At 32.6% G+C, this 15306-nt stretch overlaps 1 protein-coding gene across 2 annotated transcripts in view; it reads left to right on the top strand.

Annotated features, from left to right (window-relative positions):
• LOC139519310 (uncharacterized) overlaps window positions 1-14758 on the top strand; it is a 48335-nt gene extending 33577 nt beyond the window's left edge. For both annotated transcript variants that reach the window (XM_071311295.1, XM_071311294.1), the window contains exons 10-15: window positions 694-814; window positions 3830-3982; window positions 5299-5476; window positions 7588-7695; window positions 11474-12151; window positions 14416-14758. In XM_071311295.1, the coding sequence (XP_071167396.1) occupies window positions 694-814; window positions 3830-3982; window positions 5299-5476; window positions 7588-7695; window positions 11474-12151; window positions 14416-14448 (1271 nt within the window). In that variant the 3' untranslated portion in view covers window positions 14449-14758. The remainder of the gene's footprint in view (window positions 1-693; window positions 815-3829; window positions 3983-5298; window positions 5477-7587; window positions 7696-11473; window positions 12152-14415) is intronic.
• The last annotated feature ends 548 nt before the right edge of the window (window positions 14759-15306 follow it).

Below are 15306 nucleotides of genomic sequence, written 5' to 3'. Positions count from 1 at the left end.
TAGAGTTGATAGGTTTCACTATGAATTTCACTGAAAGGGGAATTCTAAGACGCGAGACTGCAAACAGAAAAGATATCGAATTAAGAAAAAACCCATTTACTAACAAACAACTGGAAAAACTATATCTTTTGAATATACACTTTTACATATAATCAATAAGATGACAATTAACATCGACAACATTTATCGGAAAGAAAGGAAAAAAATCAATCATTGTGGCCAATGTTTTTTGCTTTTAAAGATACATGTCAACGTTAATGCATTTAATATTACACAATATGACTACATTAGGACATGCATATATCATCCAAATGTTATTATTGACATTGGCAACAGAATCAGGTGAAACAATTGTATTTCCTTTTTAGACTCATATGAAACAAGACAGAAGCCGGAAAGTAATCCTCAAAAAGTTTATGGTATTCCAACTAAGGAAGAAGAAAGTAGTCCATTCTTGCTGGCTTCTTGTTATGTCCTCTCTAGGAAAACCTTTTTTCTCTGGTTGTAATTCCTTATAAACATTAGCTTACTAAATCTTTTTCTGTCATCATTTCATAAACTTTTTTCGTGCTTTTGGACCATTTTTTCTGCAAATAATGTAAAGAATCCACACCATGATTTTGTGGCACCCACTAACAATATACTGAAATAAAATGATTGCCTTTTATTAATTGTACAAGTGTTGAATTTTAGGATATACTTTTTTTGATAAAGATGGCATCATATGTAAACAACCTTGGTACGCCGTCTCGATCGTCGAGTCACCAGCAATAGGATTTGTTTCAAGAACTGCTGCACACGAATTAGCTCACAAGTAAGTCAAACACAGATATAACCTATCTTAAATGCAACTAACACTCGCTTGAAAGGCAAGTAAAGGTAAAGTATCATACATATCATATCTGCATAATATAGTGTTTAATTTTTTACAAAAACTGAATTTGCGCATTGGGAAGAATCAATCAAGCAAACTGCAAATTAAATAACATATTTGACCTTTTGGTAAATTTTTGTATGAAGTGATGCAAACAAAAACAAACAACTATAACAAAAGAGGGGCAAAAGATACTAGAGAGACACTCAAACTCATAAATCGAAAGCAAACTGACAACGCCATGGCTTAAAAAAACCAGCAGTACACAAGACACAAAACAAAATTAAAGGCTAAGCAACACGAACCCACCAAAACTAGGGGTGATCGCATGTGCTCCGGAAGGGGAAGCAGATCCTGCTCAACATATGGCACCCATCGTGTTGCTCATGTAATAACAAACCCTGGAAATAGATCAATTCGGTAGGTCACATTCGCGAAAAGGGAAATATGATATAATTTGTGATCAAATATTTGAAAACGGTAAACCAACTCATGATGGCGTCCGTAAAATTAACGTAGGGGTGATGTCAACTTCACCATATTGAAACCTTGGTTTAATAGCTTCCTTGTGAGCTTTGGAATATACACTCCGAATGCAGGCGCTGTTGTTATGTTGCTATATTGAAATGGAAAGTTTACAATTGGGAAGATGAAATCATCTCTTTTGTCGTAAAGTAAAATTTTCAACCGACCCTCCACTTTGAATTATTGTTTTAATTTAGTGACGTATATTGTATGGGTATTGTTTACTGTTCAAAGCAGTACGGTTACCTATATTTTATTAAATACATTTCATTTGGACTATGTTGGATAGCAGTCTCATTGGTATTATACAACAAATCATTTTATCTCATGCATATCCTTTTATCTATTTTAGAATTTGGTCTATTGCGCAGAGTTATCTCATTGGCCTTTCTAATTAGTTATCATGTACCAGGATTATGATTTAATACGACAGACGCGCTTTTCGTCTAAATAAGACTAACCAGTGACGCTCAGATCAAAACAGTTAAATAGTCAAACAAGTTCAAAGTTGAAGAGCATTGAGGACCCAAATTTCCAAAAAGTTGTGCCAAATACGGCTATGGTAATCTACTCCTGGGATAAAAAAGTCCATAGTTTTTCTTGAAATTCGAAGTTTTGTAAACAGGAAATTTATAAAAGTTACCATATAAGTGATATTCATGTCAACACCGAAGTGCTGACTACTGGCCTGGTGATACCCTCGGGGACTAAATGTCCACCAGCAGTGGCATCAACCCTGTGGTGTAAATAGTTATCAAAGGTACCAGGATTATAATTGAATACGCCAGACGAGCGTTTCGTCTACATAAGACTCATCAATGACGCTCAGATCAAAACAGTTAAAAAGCCAAACAAGAACAAAGTTGAAGATCATTGAGGACCCTAAATTCCAAAAAGTTGTGCCAAATACTAAACCTTTTTTATTCGAGCGTCACTAATGAGTCTTTTATAGACGAAACTTGCGTCTGGTGCAAATACTGAATTTCAATCCTGGTAGCTGTGATGGCGTTATTAGCAATCATACGACATTTTCTTTTTATATAACAGTAAAAAAGTAAACCTGAGAACACCAAACAATGTTGAATACGAGTTTCTACAGAGAATTATGATATATGTGTAAAGATTTCTTCTCCCCTTGATGTGATATACTATAACTAATGTTACTTAGAGTTACTGTAGGTTTTTAACAAAAATTTAATGGCCAAATAAACATGACATAGTACGAAATTGTAGATTGAATAACATTGAGGACCAACTATGATTATCTTTTCCTGTGATAGAAAATCTTTCGTATTTCGAACAATTCAAAGTATTACAAACAGTTGATTTATTTTTATATAACCATATCAAGACAACGACAATTCGTGTCAACACAAAAGATCAATGCACATACGTGCAATCGTAATGTCAAGATTTTTCAAAGTCTGGTTGATTCACGTTGTAGCTTTAAAAGAATACGTTAATCATCATTGTACATGCATAATAATGATTTGTTTTTGTGGGTAGAAAACATGTTGTCCATGCGCTGACCGCAAGCGCAACCCATTTCCACTAAATATCAAATCCGAGGTTGCATGGATACGGATTGAAAAAAGATTACCTATTATTTTATACATCAGCCATAATTGTTTGTGTATTTCTACAAAATTTGATCATACTGGCTGATTATAGGGAAATATTATTTCTTTAGTCCACATTTTATAAATATTTGAAGAAAAAAACAATAATATTTCAATGTTTTGTCTAATTTGGAGCAGATGTCTCGGTCAGCATTCAAAATACCAAATTACAGTTATTTTTTTTTCTCTCTTTATTTCATAACAATTCACTGATTGGCTTGAATTTCAAGGTATGTCATTGTTGCTTTAAATGTCAATATGAAATGAACCAATGGTGTCACTGTAAACTGTTATTTTTTTTAAATTGAAGAATGGGATGTGCCCATATTGTCACCGTATATTTATTTTCAGAATGAGTTGAACCCTTTATGACCCTGTAAACTGACGTAACATTGAGTTGCTAGACTTTGAATTTAAGTATGTGGTGTGCCCATATTGGCATTGCACATTTGTTTTCAGTGTGTATTTGTTCCTGAAAACTGATGAACGTGGTTTGCTAATATGGGCATTGTTTTTTGAATTTACGGCTCAGATGAACCCTGAATGTCCCTCTTTACTAATGAAACATGTGGTTGCTAGGATTTAAATTTAAGTGTTTTGTTCCCATATTATCATTGTATATATAATTACAGTATGAGTTGAACCCCAGATATCCATGTAAACTGACGTAACATTGAGTTGCTAGACTTTGTATTCAAGTACGTTGTGTGTCTATATTGCTACTGTATATTTAATTTAATATAAAAATGAGTAGAACCCTAGATATCCATGTTAACCAAAATAACATTGAACTCTTTGACTTTAATTTCAGTTTGAGGTGTTCCCATGATGTCACTCCCGGTTGTTCGACAGAGGAACAGTTCATAATGTCGCCAAACTTTAACGCTGCAAAATATACATATAAGAACAATCCATACAAATTTTCTCCATGCAGCATTGAAAGCATTCATGCGCACCTTAAGAAGTAACTATATTGTTGGCTAGTATAGATTTAAGATTAGATCTTAAAATGGCCTAGAAATGTAATGTAGGTGTACGAAAACCGTAAAGTTCACCAAGAAATTATATAACACGATGTGTTTATTTGTACATTTAATAAATGCGTACCGTAATTAATTACCAAATTAATCAAATAACTATGTAGAAATAGTCCGAATAAATATGCTATATCAAAATAAAGATTTTAAAAGATCTGATATTTGCCCGTGTTATAACTTTACATTTTCGGGAGTATGGGCATAATTAAATATACAAAAGTACTAAAATATATAAATCGATATTTGTTAAATTGTTAACTTTCAATGTAGAAACAAACACTCATCCTATTTTTTGTATGTTTCAATACAAAATTTCCTCTTTTTATGAAAATTTATTTTTATGTAGGGATTTTACACTTGTCTGTCCAATTCTTTAAATCAAGGACATGATGAAACAGACGTTAATCCCCTCCAACAAATACACTAAAACATATGTCATTACCGGCTCTCACAAAAAGAAAGAAGAATTTTTATGATAGCCAAACAATTGTAGATTTAACCTCGTTTTATAACTAGCCACACCTCTCACTTGTATGACAGTCGCATATATATATTGTGAACAATCTATGCACAAAACAAACAAAAATGTGGTGAAAATGACAAAAATAGGGGTGCAGTAATCAACATACTGCTATAATCTTAATCACTTTAAAACAAAGAAAACTGCCAAAAAGTAAGAATAAAAAATACATATAGACAAAACACACTAGCAAAAACGAAAGTCAAGAATACAAAAGTTTAACATACATGTATCACAGTAACAAAATTGACCGTTTCATTTTCCCTAGTAAAATTTATCCGAGCTATGGGTATTTTTATTTTAAACAGTATATAAAAAATAGTTAACATTACGGTCTCCTTTTTAGCGAGAGGTTTCGCTAGGTAGGAAAACCAGTTTAACACACTATTTTCTTTGGAAAATGCATTTACTTAGTCAGGGATTTAAACAGTTTTCATTTGATATATGTTAAGTATCATCAAGTTTAGCGATAAAACGTCATTTGGTGTTCTATTATGTACCTATGATAATAAGAATAATATCCTTATCTTGATTTGTCAAATGCAATATTTGTTTGTCTATAAATAATGGTTAGATCCTTGTGTAAAACCGGGAATACCCATATAATCATTTGGAAACCATGGCATTTACATATAGAAAAAAACGGGTTTTGAATTCTCAAATATTGATTCCCTATCTTACTATTCGCTATCAACATATATATTTTTCATCTCTTTCATTTAGCCTGAGTGGTTTGATATCGCACGAGACCACGTATGAACCTAAATATGAATGTTTAAAACATCATTCAGTGAATAGCGATTTTAGTTTTTTCGACAAATCTGTATTAGCCGGACAACGATATCAATTGAACGATCAGTGTAGATACTTAATGAAGGACCCATATTCTCGTACATGTTTGGTGAGTATTAAATATCATATATTATTGGGGAAACCAAAGTATTTTTTCAATTTAACTTGACTCTCAACGCTTCTTTAAGTATCATTAAAAACAACCACATTCACAATTCGTAAAACGTCATTAGATTAGTACGTACCAACTACATGTATCAGGCTGTCTGCAAATTGATATTGTTAGATATCAGCTGCGAGTCACAATATGAAGCTTTTTTTCTCGATTGAGCACAGCGAACGAGATCAAAATCTGCATATTGTGTCGAGCAGCTGATATTTTATAGTCTCAATATGCATATAACCTGATAATCGATTTATCGGCCTTGTTTGCGTTTTTTTAAGTGGTTTCTCTGTTTCACGAGCAAACCGTAAGATGACTTAGTACTTATGGTCAAACTTTTCATCGTTGTTTCAAACATGATGATGTCGCTGATATGTCCAAGTCAAAGTTTTTAAGACTAGGTCAACATATTTGTCACAAAGCCATAATATACTATTATATACTGCATCTGTGCTATTTGAGCAGTCAAATTGCATTGACCGTATATTCATGTGTGATATACAGTCACTGACCGTATATCACCCTGTTTACACAGGCACAGCCTCGCTTTCTACCTGTTTCTAAGCCTTGTACAAATAATATTGATATTTCGAGACAATGTATGGTTATTCTATATTGATTAAGAGCTGAGCAGAGTGATGTAGACAGTGGAGCGACTGATAGTGTTTAATATTTGATTTGTGTCAAAGGTAATAAAATGTCAGGCTCAGTGGCAGTAGAAGTAGTGAAATATAACGGTCGAATGTTTTCGAATTTAAGGGTAGAAGGAAGTAATATATTTGGGGCAGAGGTAGTGAAAGTTTGGGTCAGAAGTAGTAGAATATTTCAGATCAGTGGTAGAAAAATATTCATATCGCTGGAAGTAAACAATTGAGGTCGTCGAAGGTTTAAAAATATTTTAGGTCACCAGTTAAATTTTACAATCGATGGTAGAATAATAGGATAGAAGAAGTACTAGTATGATATAATGTTTTAGATAAACCTTAGGGTAATGTGTAGAAAAATTCTAGGCTCAGAGGAATTAAAATGTAACGACCAGAGAAAGTAGAATACTTGGGATTAGGGTTAAATACTTCCGGTCTCTGGTAGGAACATTAAGGGTATAAGGGATTCAAATATAAGGTATGGAGTAGAACATGTTAGGGTCAGCGGTGGTTAATTATTTGGGACAAGAGGTAATAAAATACAAGAATTAGTAATAGCTAATATTAGAGTGATTTGAAATTTGATATTAAGGTCAGAACTACTTAAACATTAGGATTATCGATAATATTGGTCAGTGATAATAAAATACATAGAATCAAAGGAGGTAAATGTGTATGGTTCGAGGTAGGAAATTAATTTGATCATAGGTTGTATAACATTAAAATGAAGGCAACAGATGTATACCGGTTTTCAAAGCCAGGGGTGAAACAGTAGGTCAGAGACAGTTAAATATTAGGATATGTTGAAATAGAAGACGTAGTGAAATCTAAGGGACATTTGTAGTAAAGTATATTGGAAAGTGTATGTAAGATTTTGCGGTAAGATGAAAAAATTATTAGGATAGGTTATATTAAAATTTAATCAATTATTCGAGATAAGTGGAAGTAAAATATTTGGATCAGATGACGTTAAATATAAGAGTCAAAGTACAGAAATATTAGATACAGGGTGGTAAAATATATGTTCAGTGGGCGTAAAATATGAGGACCTGGGATAGCAAAATATTAGGATCAAAGATGGTAAAAAATTAGTAAAAAGTTTAAGGTAGGAGAAAAACGTCAAATATAAGGGTCAGAGGTAGTAAAATATTAGACTCAGAGGTAGTAAATAATTAGAGTCAGTGGTTGCAAAATATAAGGGTCAGAGGTAATAAACTATTAGGGTCAGAGGTAGTTAGATATTAGAGTCAGATAACGTAAAATATTTGAGTTGATTGGACCAGCTGAAGTATATATTTGTAAGTCAGACGTAGTATTTCGTATCATTAAGGTCTATTATAAGTTTTGTATTAAAATCATTAAAATATTTTGATATACATACATTAGTATACAGAAATGTTCATTTTATTACAGCTTCCCAGTCCTTCGTACTGTTGGGATTTTTTATACTGTTTAAATTCAAAAGATGGTTATTGTTATGGTGTGTATGCATATAATGGAAGTCCATGTAATGCAACTGCTGTAAGTATGGATGATATTTATGTATAAACACTTTTCTATTTTAGTCATATTTCCATGAAAACCTAACATATCAAATGCTGATGAACAATAATTCACAATTTCATTAACTGATGACAAAATCTTTTGACGAAATGTTTGGATTGCAATGAAACTCTTAGACAAGTGATAAGTTTAGCTAGCATTTAAACCAGGTTTAATCAACAATGTTCGTCATAAGAACATACCTATACCAAGTCAGGAATATGACATTTGTTATCCATTCGTTTGATGTGATTGGGTTTTGATTTGGACATTTTAATAAGGAACTTTCCTATTCGAATTTTCCTCGGAGTTCAGTATTTTTGTGATTTTACTTTTTAGATATGCTAATCATTGAAACAAGGATTATAATTTTGTACACAAACAAGAGTTTCGTCTACAAAAGCTCACCACTGTCACTTGAATCTTAACTTTTAAAAAGGCAAAAAAAGGTACAAAATCGAAGACCATTGCAGATCCAAATTTCGCAAAAGTTTTGTCATATACAGCTAAGTAAAAATATTTACGGGGTAGAAAATCGTTAGTATGTCGAAAAATTCAAAGCTTTAAAACATTATAAACAGTAAATTCATAGTTATGACCATATCAATGATAATTAATGTTAACACATATGTGCTGAATACTGGGATTGTGGTACCCTCCGAGAGAAACGTTTACCAGTAGTGGCACTCGGACCAGTGTTTGTAAATACACATATCAGAACTCCAGAATTAAAGTTTTGTACACCACACGCACGTTTCGAAATTGTTACACGATGATGACTGCTGTACCCATATTTTGACTATTTTATTTATTATATCTGTTTAGGTCGCGCATCATTGTAAATTTACGGAATTTGATGAGACTGTCAACAAAGTGAGGGATTTAGCGCTATAAAAAAGGTTTTATCTACCATTTTCTACATTTAAAAATGCCTGAACCAAGTCAGGAATATGACAGTTCTTGTTCATTCGTTTTTGATGTGTTTTGTCATTTGATTTTGCAATGTGATTATGGACTTTCCGATTAGATTTTCCTCTGGGTTCAGTATTTTTGTGATTTTACCTTTTTTCAAAAGATTAAGACGATCAATTAAAAAAAATTAGTTTGTTTAAAACATAAAATGATATTATCAAATCTTTAAAAGCGCTTGTTCATTTTGACTAAGTATATTGTTGTAAAATCGTTATATTGCTTGCTACAGACTTGGAAAATACCAGAGGGACATTCATATTAAATATGAAAATAAACTGACAACGCCATGGATAAGAATGAAAAAGTACAATAGACAAACAGACATACAAACATACAGACAAACAATAGTACACAAACACTACATAGAAACAAGACTGAGAAACACGAGTCCACAAAAAACTGATACCCCGTTCACATTATGTCCTTTTAAACCGGGTTCGACCCGAATTAGTTAATCCGGGTTAAATTTAGTTAGTGTGAACGCCTTAAACCGGGGCGAACCCAGGTTAACATTACCCCTCATTTGAGGGGGAGTTAATGTGGGTGGACCGGGGTTAACTACCTCACTTCTAAATGTGAACGCAAAGTGAAGTTAATGTGAGGTTGTTGCTATAGTGACATATTTGAAGTTTACTTAAGTAAGTCTTCAATGTGACGTAACTATTACGTGAAATCATATTTATCGAATGACGTCATATTTTGACCGAAGTTCAGTTATAGTATTTTTTAAATGGGCCAATAATATATAACTCATATTTAAAAAACGGCAGCAAGCCCTTTGATTTAAGTTTATTTTATGCTAAAAAAGAAATGCAGATAATGAAAAACTATGAAACCTATATATTATTGCGTCTTTTTTGGGGCGAAAAATATGGTAGCAATTTGGATAAAGTGCCATTATTTTAAAACACTGAAAGTGGTTAATGGTGATCAAACTTCTCCAACGCGACCAGGAGTGTGTTAAATAGTTTCAGACTTTTGAATAATGTGAAAAAATATGGGAATATGTACAGTTGTCACAGTTGACAGATGCGGGTTACAATTTTTGCACTTACATTTCTATTTTTGTTGAGAGGGAACATCGCAAACCGGGTTAATTTTTTATTAAGTGTGAACTGGGGTTATTAATTCAGGTTGATTAACCCAGGTTCGACCTGGTGCTAATATTATAGTGTGAACACGGTATGAGAGGTGTTTCGGGGTAAGCAGATCATGCTCCATATCCGGAATCCGTCGTGTTACTCGTGTTAGAACAAATTAGGTGGAAACGGAACAATAACATAATTTAGAGAATGTTGCAAAACTTTGTTCTGTCTTAATTGTCAGGCAATTATATTGGTTAGACATCTTTTTACGGTTAACAGTGTACCTTTCTTAGCCTTGAAATGAACTAGGTTTTCAGGTTTAGTTTTACTAACGGGTTATCTAATTGTCAGATAATTTTAAGGGTCAAAAACCGTTGACGATAGACTTCATTAGTTGATTTTAAAACTGCTTAACTTAAAAAAACCAACACTATTGTTGTATGTATCATCTATAGAAATAAGTGTTCAACCTTTTTAAGTCTTCACTGTCACGAGACATTTTTATTTGCCCAAAACATCTAGTGCCCGAACAAGAAGATATAAAAAAGTCTGTATCATATTTGTCGTCCAGTGACGTTAGCCAATATTTACCATTTGTATTCCATTCAAGTGTTTCTAAATTAACAATACTGTACATACTTTTTAACTGTTTTGATTTATAAAGTCCCTTACGTTTAAAATTCATATCCCCTTTTCCTTTTGGTTTGGTTTGTTTTCCCTTCCCATGTATAAAACGGACCTTATAATATTAAATGTTTGTTTTTCGTATCTATCTGGAATACCTCTCATTTTCATTTCGTATCCAATCATAGACAGTAAAAGGATTTAATAATTAAAACTGTTCCCTAAATGTGAGATCTTTTGCTTTCCAAACCGCCATACATCTTTTATTTGTTTTTATTTTTCTAACCATTTTGATATAATTCAACCCCATAGCCGTCATGAACCAATAATGCTTACACAGGCCGCTTAGACCATTTGATTTGGTTAAATTTTGTATTTTTTTATTTCCCCACCTGTCTAAATACATACCCACACCACAGCCTTTTCCATATTCATTTAAGCCCTTGAAGCGGTTTCAAACAGTTTTAAAGTTTAAAATATTTCTTCTATAGACTACTCTTTTATATTTAAGAGTTGAGTATCGTCAGCAAACATATTAGGCTTGTCTCAATATATTCCCCTGTTCTGGTTTGAGGTTGTATTACTTGTATATTCGGGTTGTTTCCAATTGATGCTGCAAATGATTCTCCATTCAGAATATACAACATGGGATCGAGTGTGCATCCTTGACGAATAGAACAATTATGCTTACAAATCTAGAAGTAAACCCATTCGTTCGGATACACTTCTTAGCAATAATGAGCTATTCTACCTTACTCCCTAATTTTTCCCCAAACCCAAATTTTAATAAACAATAATTTATTCATTACCACCCTATCAAATACATTTTGATAGTCCAAGAATAAGATTGCACCTTCCTCACTTATTATTTCGCAAAAATCTATTATATCTTGCAGTAGTCTTTGCCTTGAAACATAAATCTGTATAATACCGTGGGTGAAAACAGATCCTGAAAAAGTATCAACCATTATGAAATGTCGATACATAATGTTAAATGTCTAAGAACTACTTTCTTTGATCATAATGCCCATGTTGATATGTTATAAATATGTTTTATGAAACACTCTTATATTCAGATATGCTACTTTGGCAATTGCATGCTCAAGAAATATATACTAAACATAACAACAACAGAAGCACCGTTTACAACATTTGTAACAAAATTAACAACAACCACAGAGGGACAATCTACACCGGAAGTTACATCAGAGAAAGAACCAACAACAGAGGAAGCTACACCAGGTGTAACGGAAGTAACAACAACAACTTCAGAGGTTTCACCTCTACCGGAAGTTACAACGGAGAAGGAATCAACAGAGGAAGTTACAACAACAACTTCAGAGGTTTCACCTCTACCGGAAGTTACAACGGAGAAAGAATCAACAGAGGAAGCTACAACAGGTGAAACGGAAGTAACAACAACAACTTCAGAGGTTTCATCTCTACCGGAAGTAACAACGGAAAAAGAATCAACAGAGGAAGCTACAACAGGTGAAACGGAAGTAACAGCAATAACTTCAGAGGTTTCACCTCTACCGGAAGTTACAACGGAGAAAGAATCAACAGAGGAAGCAACAGGTGCAACTCAACTAACAACAACAGAAGATCCTAACTTACCACAATGGTCTCAATGGACATTATGTAGTAAAAAATGTGACAGATTAAGGATCCGGTTATGTGGAATTAATGAAGAATGCAATGGACGAATCAAACAATATGAAGCTTGTACAAATGATTTTTGTGAAGAAGATACGGTAATTTTTTAAAACTACAGCTTTCGACTAAAAAATATTATGATTTCAAAAACTTTTACCATCTGTAAATCTCAACTTTTGAAATTTTATTTTATAAAAAGGACAATTACTTTTATTTTGAGACGCTAAGATTTTAGTTTTCAGTATATCCTTTGGTTCTAGAACTTTGAAAGTCATGTTTTATATTAAAGGAATATTTTTTTCATTGTTTTTTCTAAATTTAATTTATTAACGGGATGTGTATGTGTGTAACTGATAATTATTAATACGATATTCCAAGGCTGGTTTTATGATTTCCCCGATTGAGACTTGCTGCTCACAAGAAAGATAATAAACTAAGAGTTCCAAATGGTGAAGTTGAAATCATCCCTTCGTAAATTTTACGGACGCCATCACGATTTTATTGACCGTTATGGGATTTCAATTTCACAGATGATAGCGGATATGTTCCTTATGTTGTAACAACAATCCCATCCCTTATTCACGAATTTGAACTACCAAACTAGACTTTTTACCGGGTTTGTATTTACGTGAGCAACTCGACGGATGCCATATCTGTAGGTTATGTATCCAGAAAAGTGATGGAAGATCCTGTTCTTCATCTTTGGTCAAATTTCCAATTGAACATAGTACAGACCTATGGTTATCCAGGATTTCCTATTTAGTTATTGCAGTGGTGGTATATGTTCAGTTTTTTTTGAATGAATTGTCAATACCCAATTCATTAAAGGGGCACTAGCTGTCAAATTCATGTTCACCAATTTTGGTCAAATTCTTATGTTTGATTTTTAACAATGTAAAACATTTATCCATACTATTAAAAGTCTCAAATAAATGATTACCAGGGCACGGGCATGGAAATACGATTCTTCGTTTCGTGCGTATTTTAATCTGGACGTCATCTACTTAATTATCGAGTTGACCTCTAAAGTCATACAATGACCATATAAGCGATGTAAGCATACATATAGATATAAATAGATTAAGCAAACTCGTGCTGTTGGATTATTCTAGGTCTATTTAATTTCATATTATAGATGAAAATTAAATGTTTATCATCGTATCTGTATAAGAATGATTTTTTTGTGGATCGAATTAGTCAATCAAATGATTTACCTTTGCACTTTCAATGTTGACATTCTTTTCCTTTAAATAACTTTACACATACAGTTCACGTGTTATCCGCTCAAGCTAAGGAATTAAATTGAAGTTCACATGAATATGGATTCAATAAGGTCGAATTATTCACTTTCAAGTGAATAATTCATAATCAATGTTTTTTTTTTTTATTTTGACAAAAATGAACCATACTGGCTGCTAAAAGCGAATTATTATTTCACTCTTTGCATTTCATAAATGATTGAGCAAAATAAATAATATATTAGATCAGTGCCCCTTTAATCAATCATTAGAAAGGTGATTTACATACAAAAACGATGATGTTTGGAGCTTTATCTGCGGGGAAAACAACATATTATTAACGGAGGAAGGATTTTGCAACATTTCGGTCTTTAAAGATTGATGTAACATGGGTATTTATAGACCCATTCAGTTTTATAATCTTGATTTGTATTAACGACCTTACAGCCTTAATACATTCATTATGTTGCTAAGCCAATTGCCTGACATAGTCCTTGTTTAGTATGACAATCACAATTCCCTTAATGATATAGTGAAATAATACACCCTAACACTAGTGTGGAAATGGGGAATGTGCCAAAGAGACAACAACCTTTGGCACATTCCCCATTTCCATTCTCAATTTTATCATGTATATATACATGAACAACCACGCAGTTAAGAGTTATAGGAGGCATAGTAATTGAATTTTATTAAAATCATTTATAAAAAAAAGTTGCATTGTCACACACTAGTGTTAGGGTGTATTATTTCACTATATCATTAAGGGAATTGTGATTGTCATACTAAACAAGGACTATGTCAGGCAATTGGCTTAGAAATATATACATGAGGATGTTAATGATTTTCAAAAACGTGGTTTTATCAAAAAATCGTTGAATTTGTAGTACTGTTTAAAAGAAACAAATTTGATATCTAATTATGACCAGCAACTTTCAATCAAATTAATTTCTTGATGTTAATGATCATATTGTATCCTGCAAATTGGAGTATTATCATATCCTCTTCTTCGTTTAAAATCATCATATATCTCAGATCGAAAAAAAAAATAAATATGTTTTAATTAAGTGTGTGATAAACTTGATTGTCTTAACTTGTAGACCTTATACTTTACTCTTTTCTAGGCAAAAACAAAAAAAGACAAGCAACGACAATAGACGAGGATGAAGTTTAACAAAGGCGTATTTTTGTCATATACTGCTCCAATATTAAGCGTGCTATTAAATAGTAATTTATTTCATAAATGTGTTAGAACTTAGTTCAGTTTTACCAAAAGTATCGTTCAATATAGATGACTGGGAAAAGCTACATAACACTCATAGCATGTGTGAAGAGATCAAAATAAAAAAGTAGCTCTTCATCTTTAAAAGGTGTAAAAATCAAGTGTTTTCTTCGGTAACCATACAGATGGTTTTTTTTAATGTAAACAACGCTCGTACATTTTTAAATAAAAATTTGTTTATCTGTTGTTTGAAATATACACGCACACGTCTATTTTCTCATTTTCATTATTTATCGGAAAGTATTGCAAGTGAAGCTGTTAACGTGACAGCTGAGATGTTAATTGTGTCGGTGTTTTGATTAAACATCTATTGGTAAAATCTACCAATATATACATACACTAGATTCCTTTGCATGTTTCAGTGTCACAATGATCATAAATAAGAACATTTTGTATGAGTGCCAATGAGACTATCACTTAAAGTCAAAATGCATCAAAAGTTAACAATTTTAGGATAAAGTTTGGCATTCAACACGGAGTCTTGGCTTAAACAGTACCGCAAACCTAAAAAGGTCGCCTACTTTCCTAAGAAGAGGGGCGAAATTTACCAGAGTAACATTCAAACTCATAAAACTAATTAACAAACAATACTACACAAAACACAACATGAAAAACTAAAGACTGAGCAACACTATTCCAACCAAAACCTGGGTTATTATCAGGTGCTCTGGAAAGGGTAAGCAGATCATGCTCCATATGTGGCACCTATTGAGTTGCTCATGTTATTAAAAAT

The sequence above is a fragment of the Mytilus edulis genome, chromosome 4 (genome assembly GCF_963676685.1).
Source record: "Mytilus edulis chromosome 4, xbMytEdul2.2, whole genome shotgun sequence".
Taxonomy (NCBI): domain Eukaryota; kingdom Metazoa; phylum Mollusca; class Bivalvia; order Mytilida; family Mytilidae; genus Mytilus; species Mytilus edulis.
Note: the sequence above shows the minus strand (reverse complement) of the source record. Positions and strands in the feature narration are given on the sequence as shown.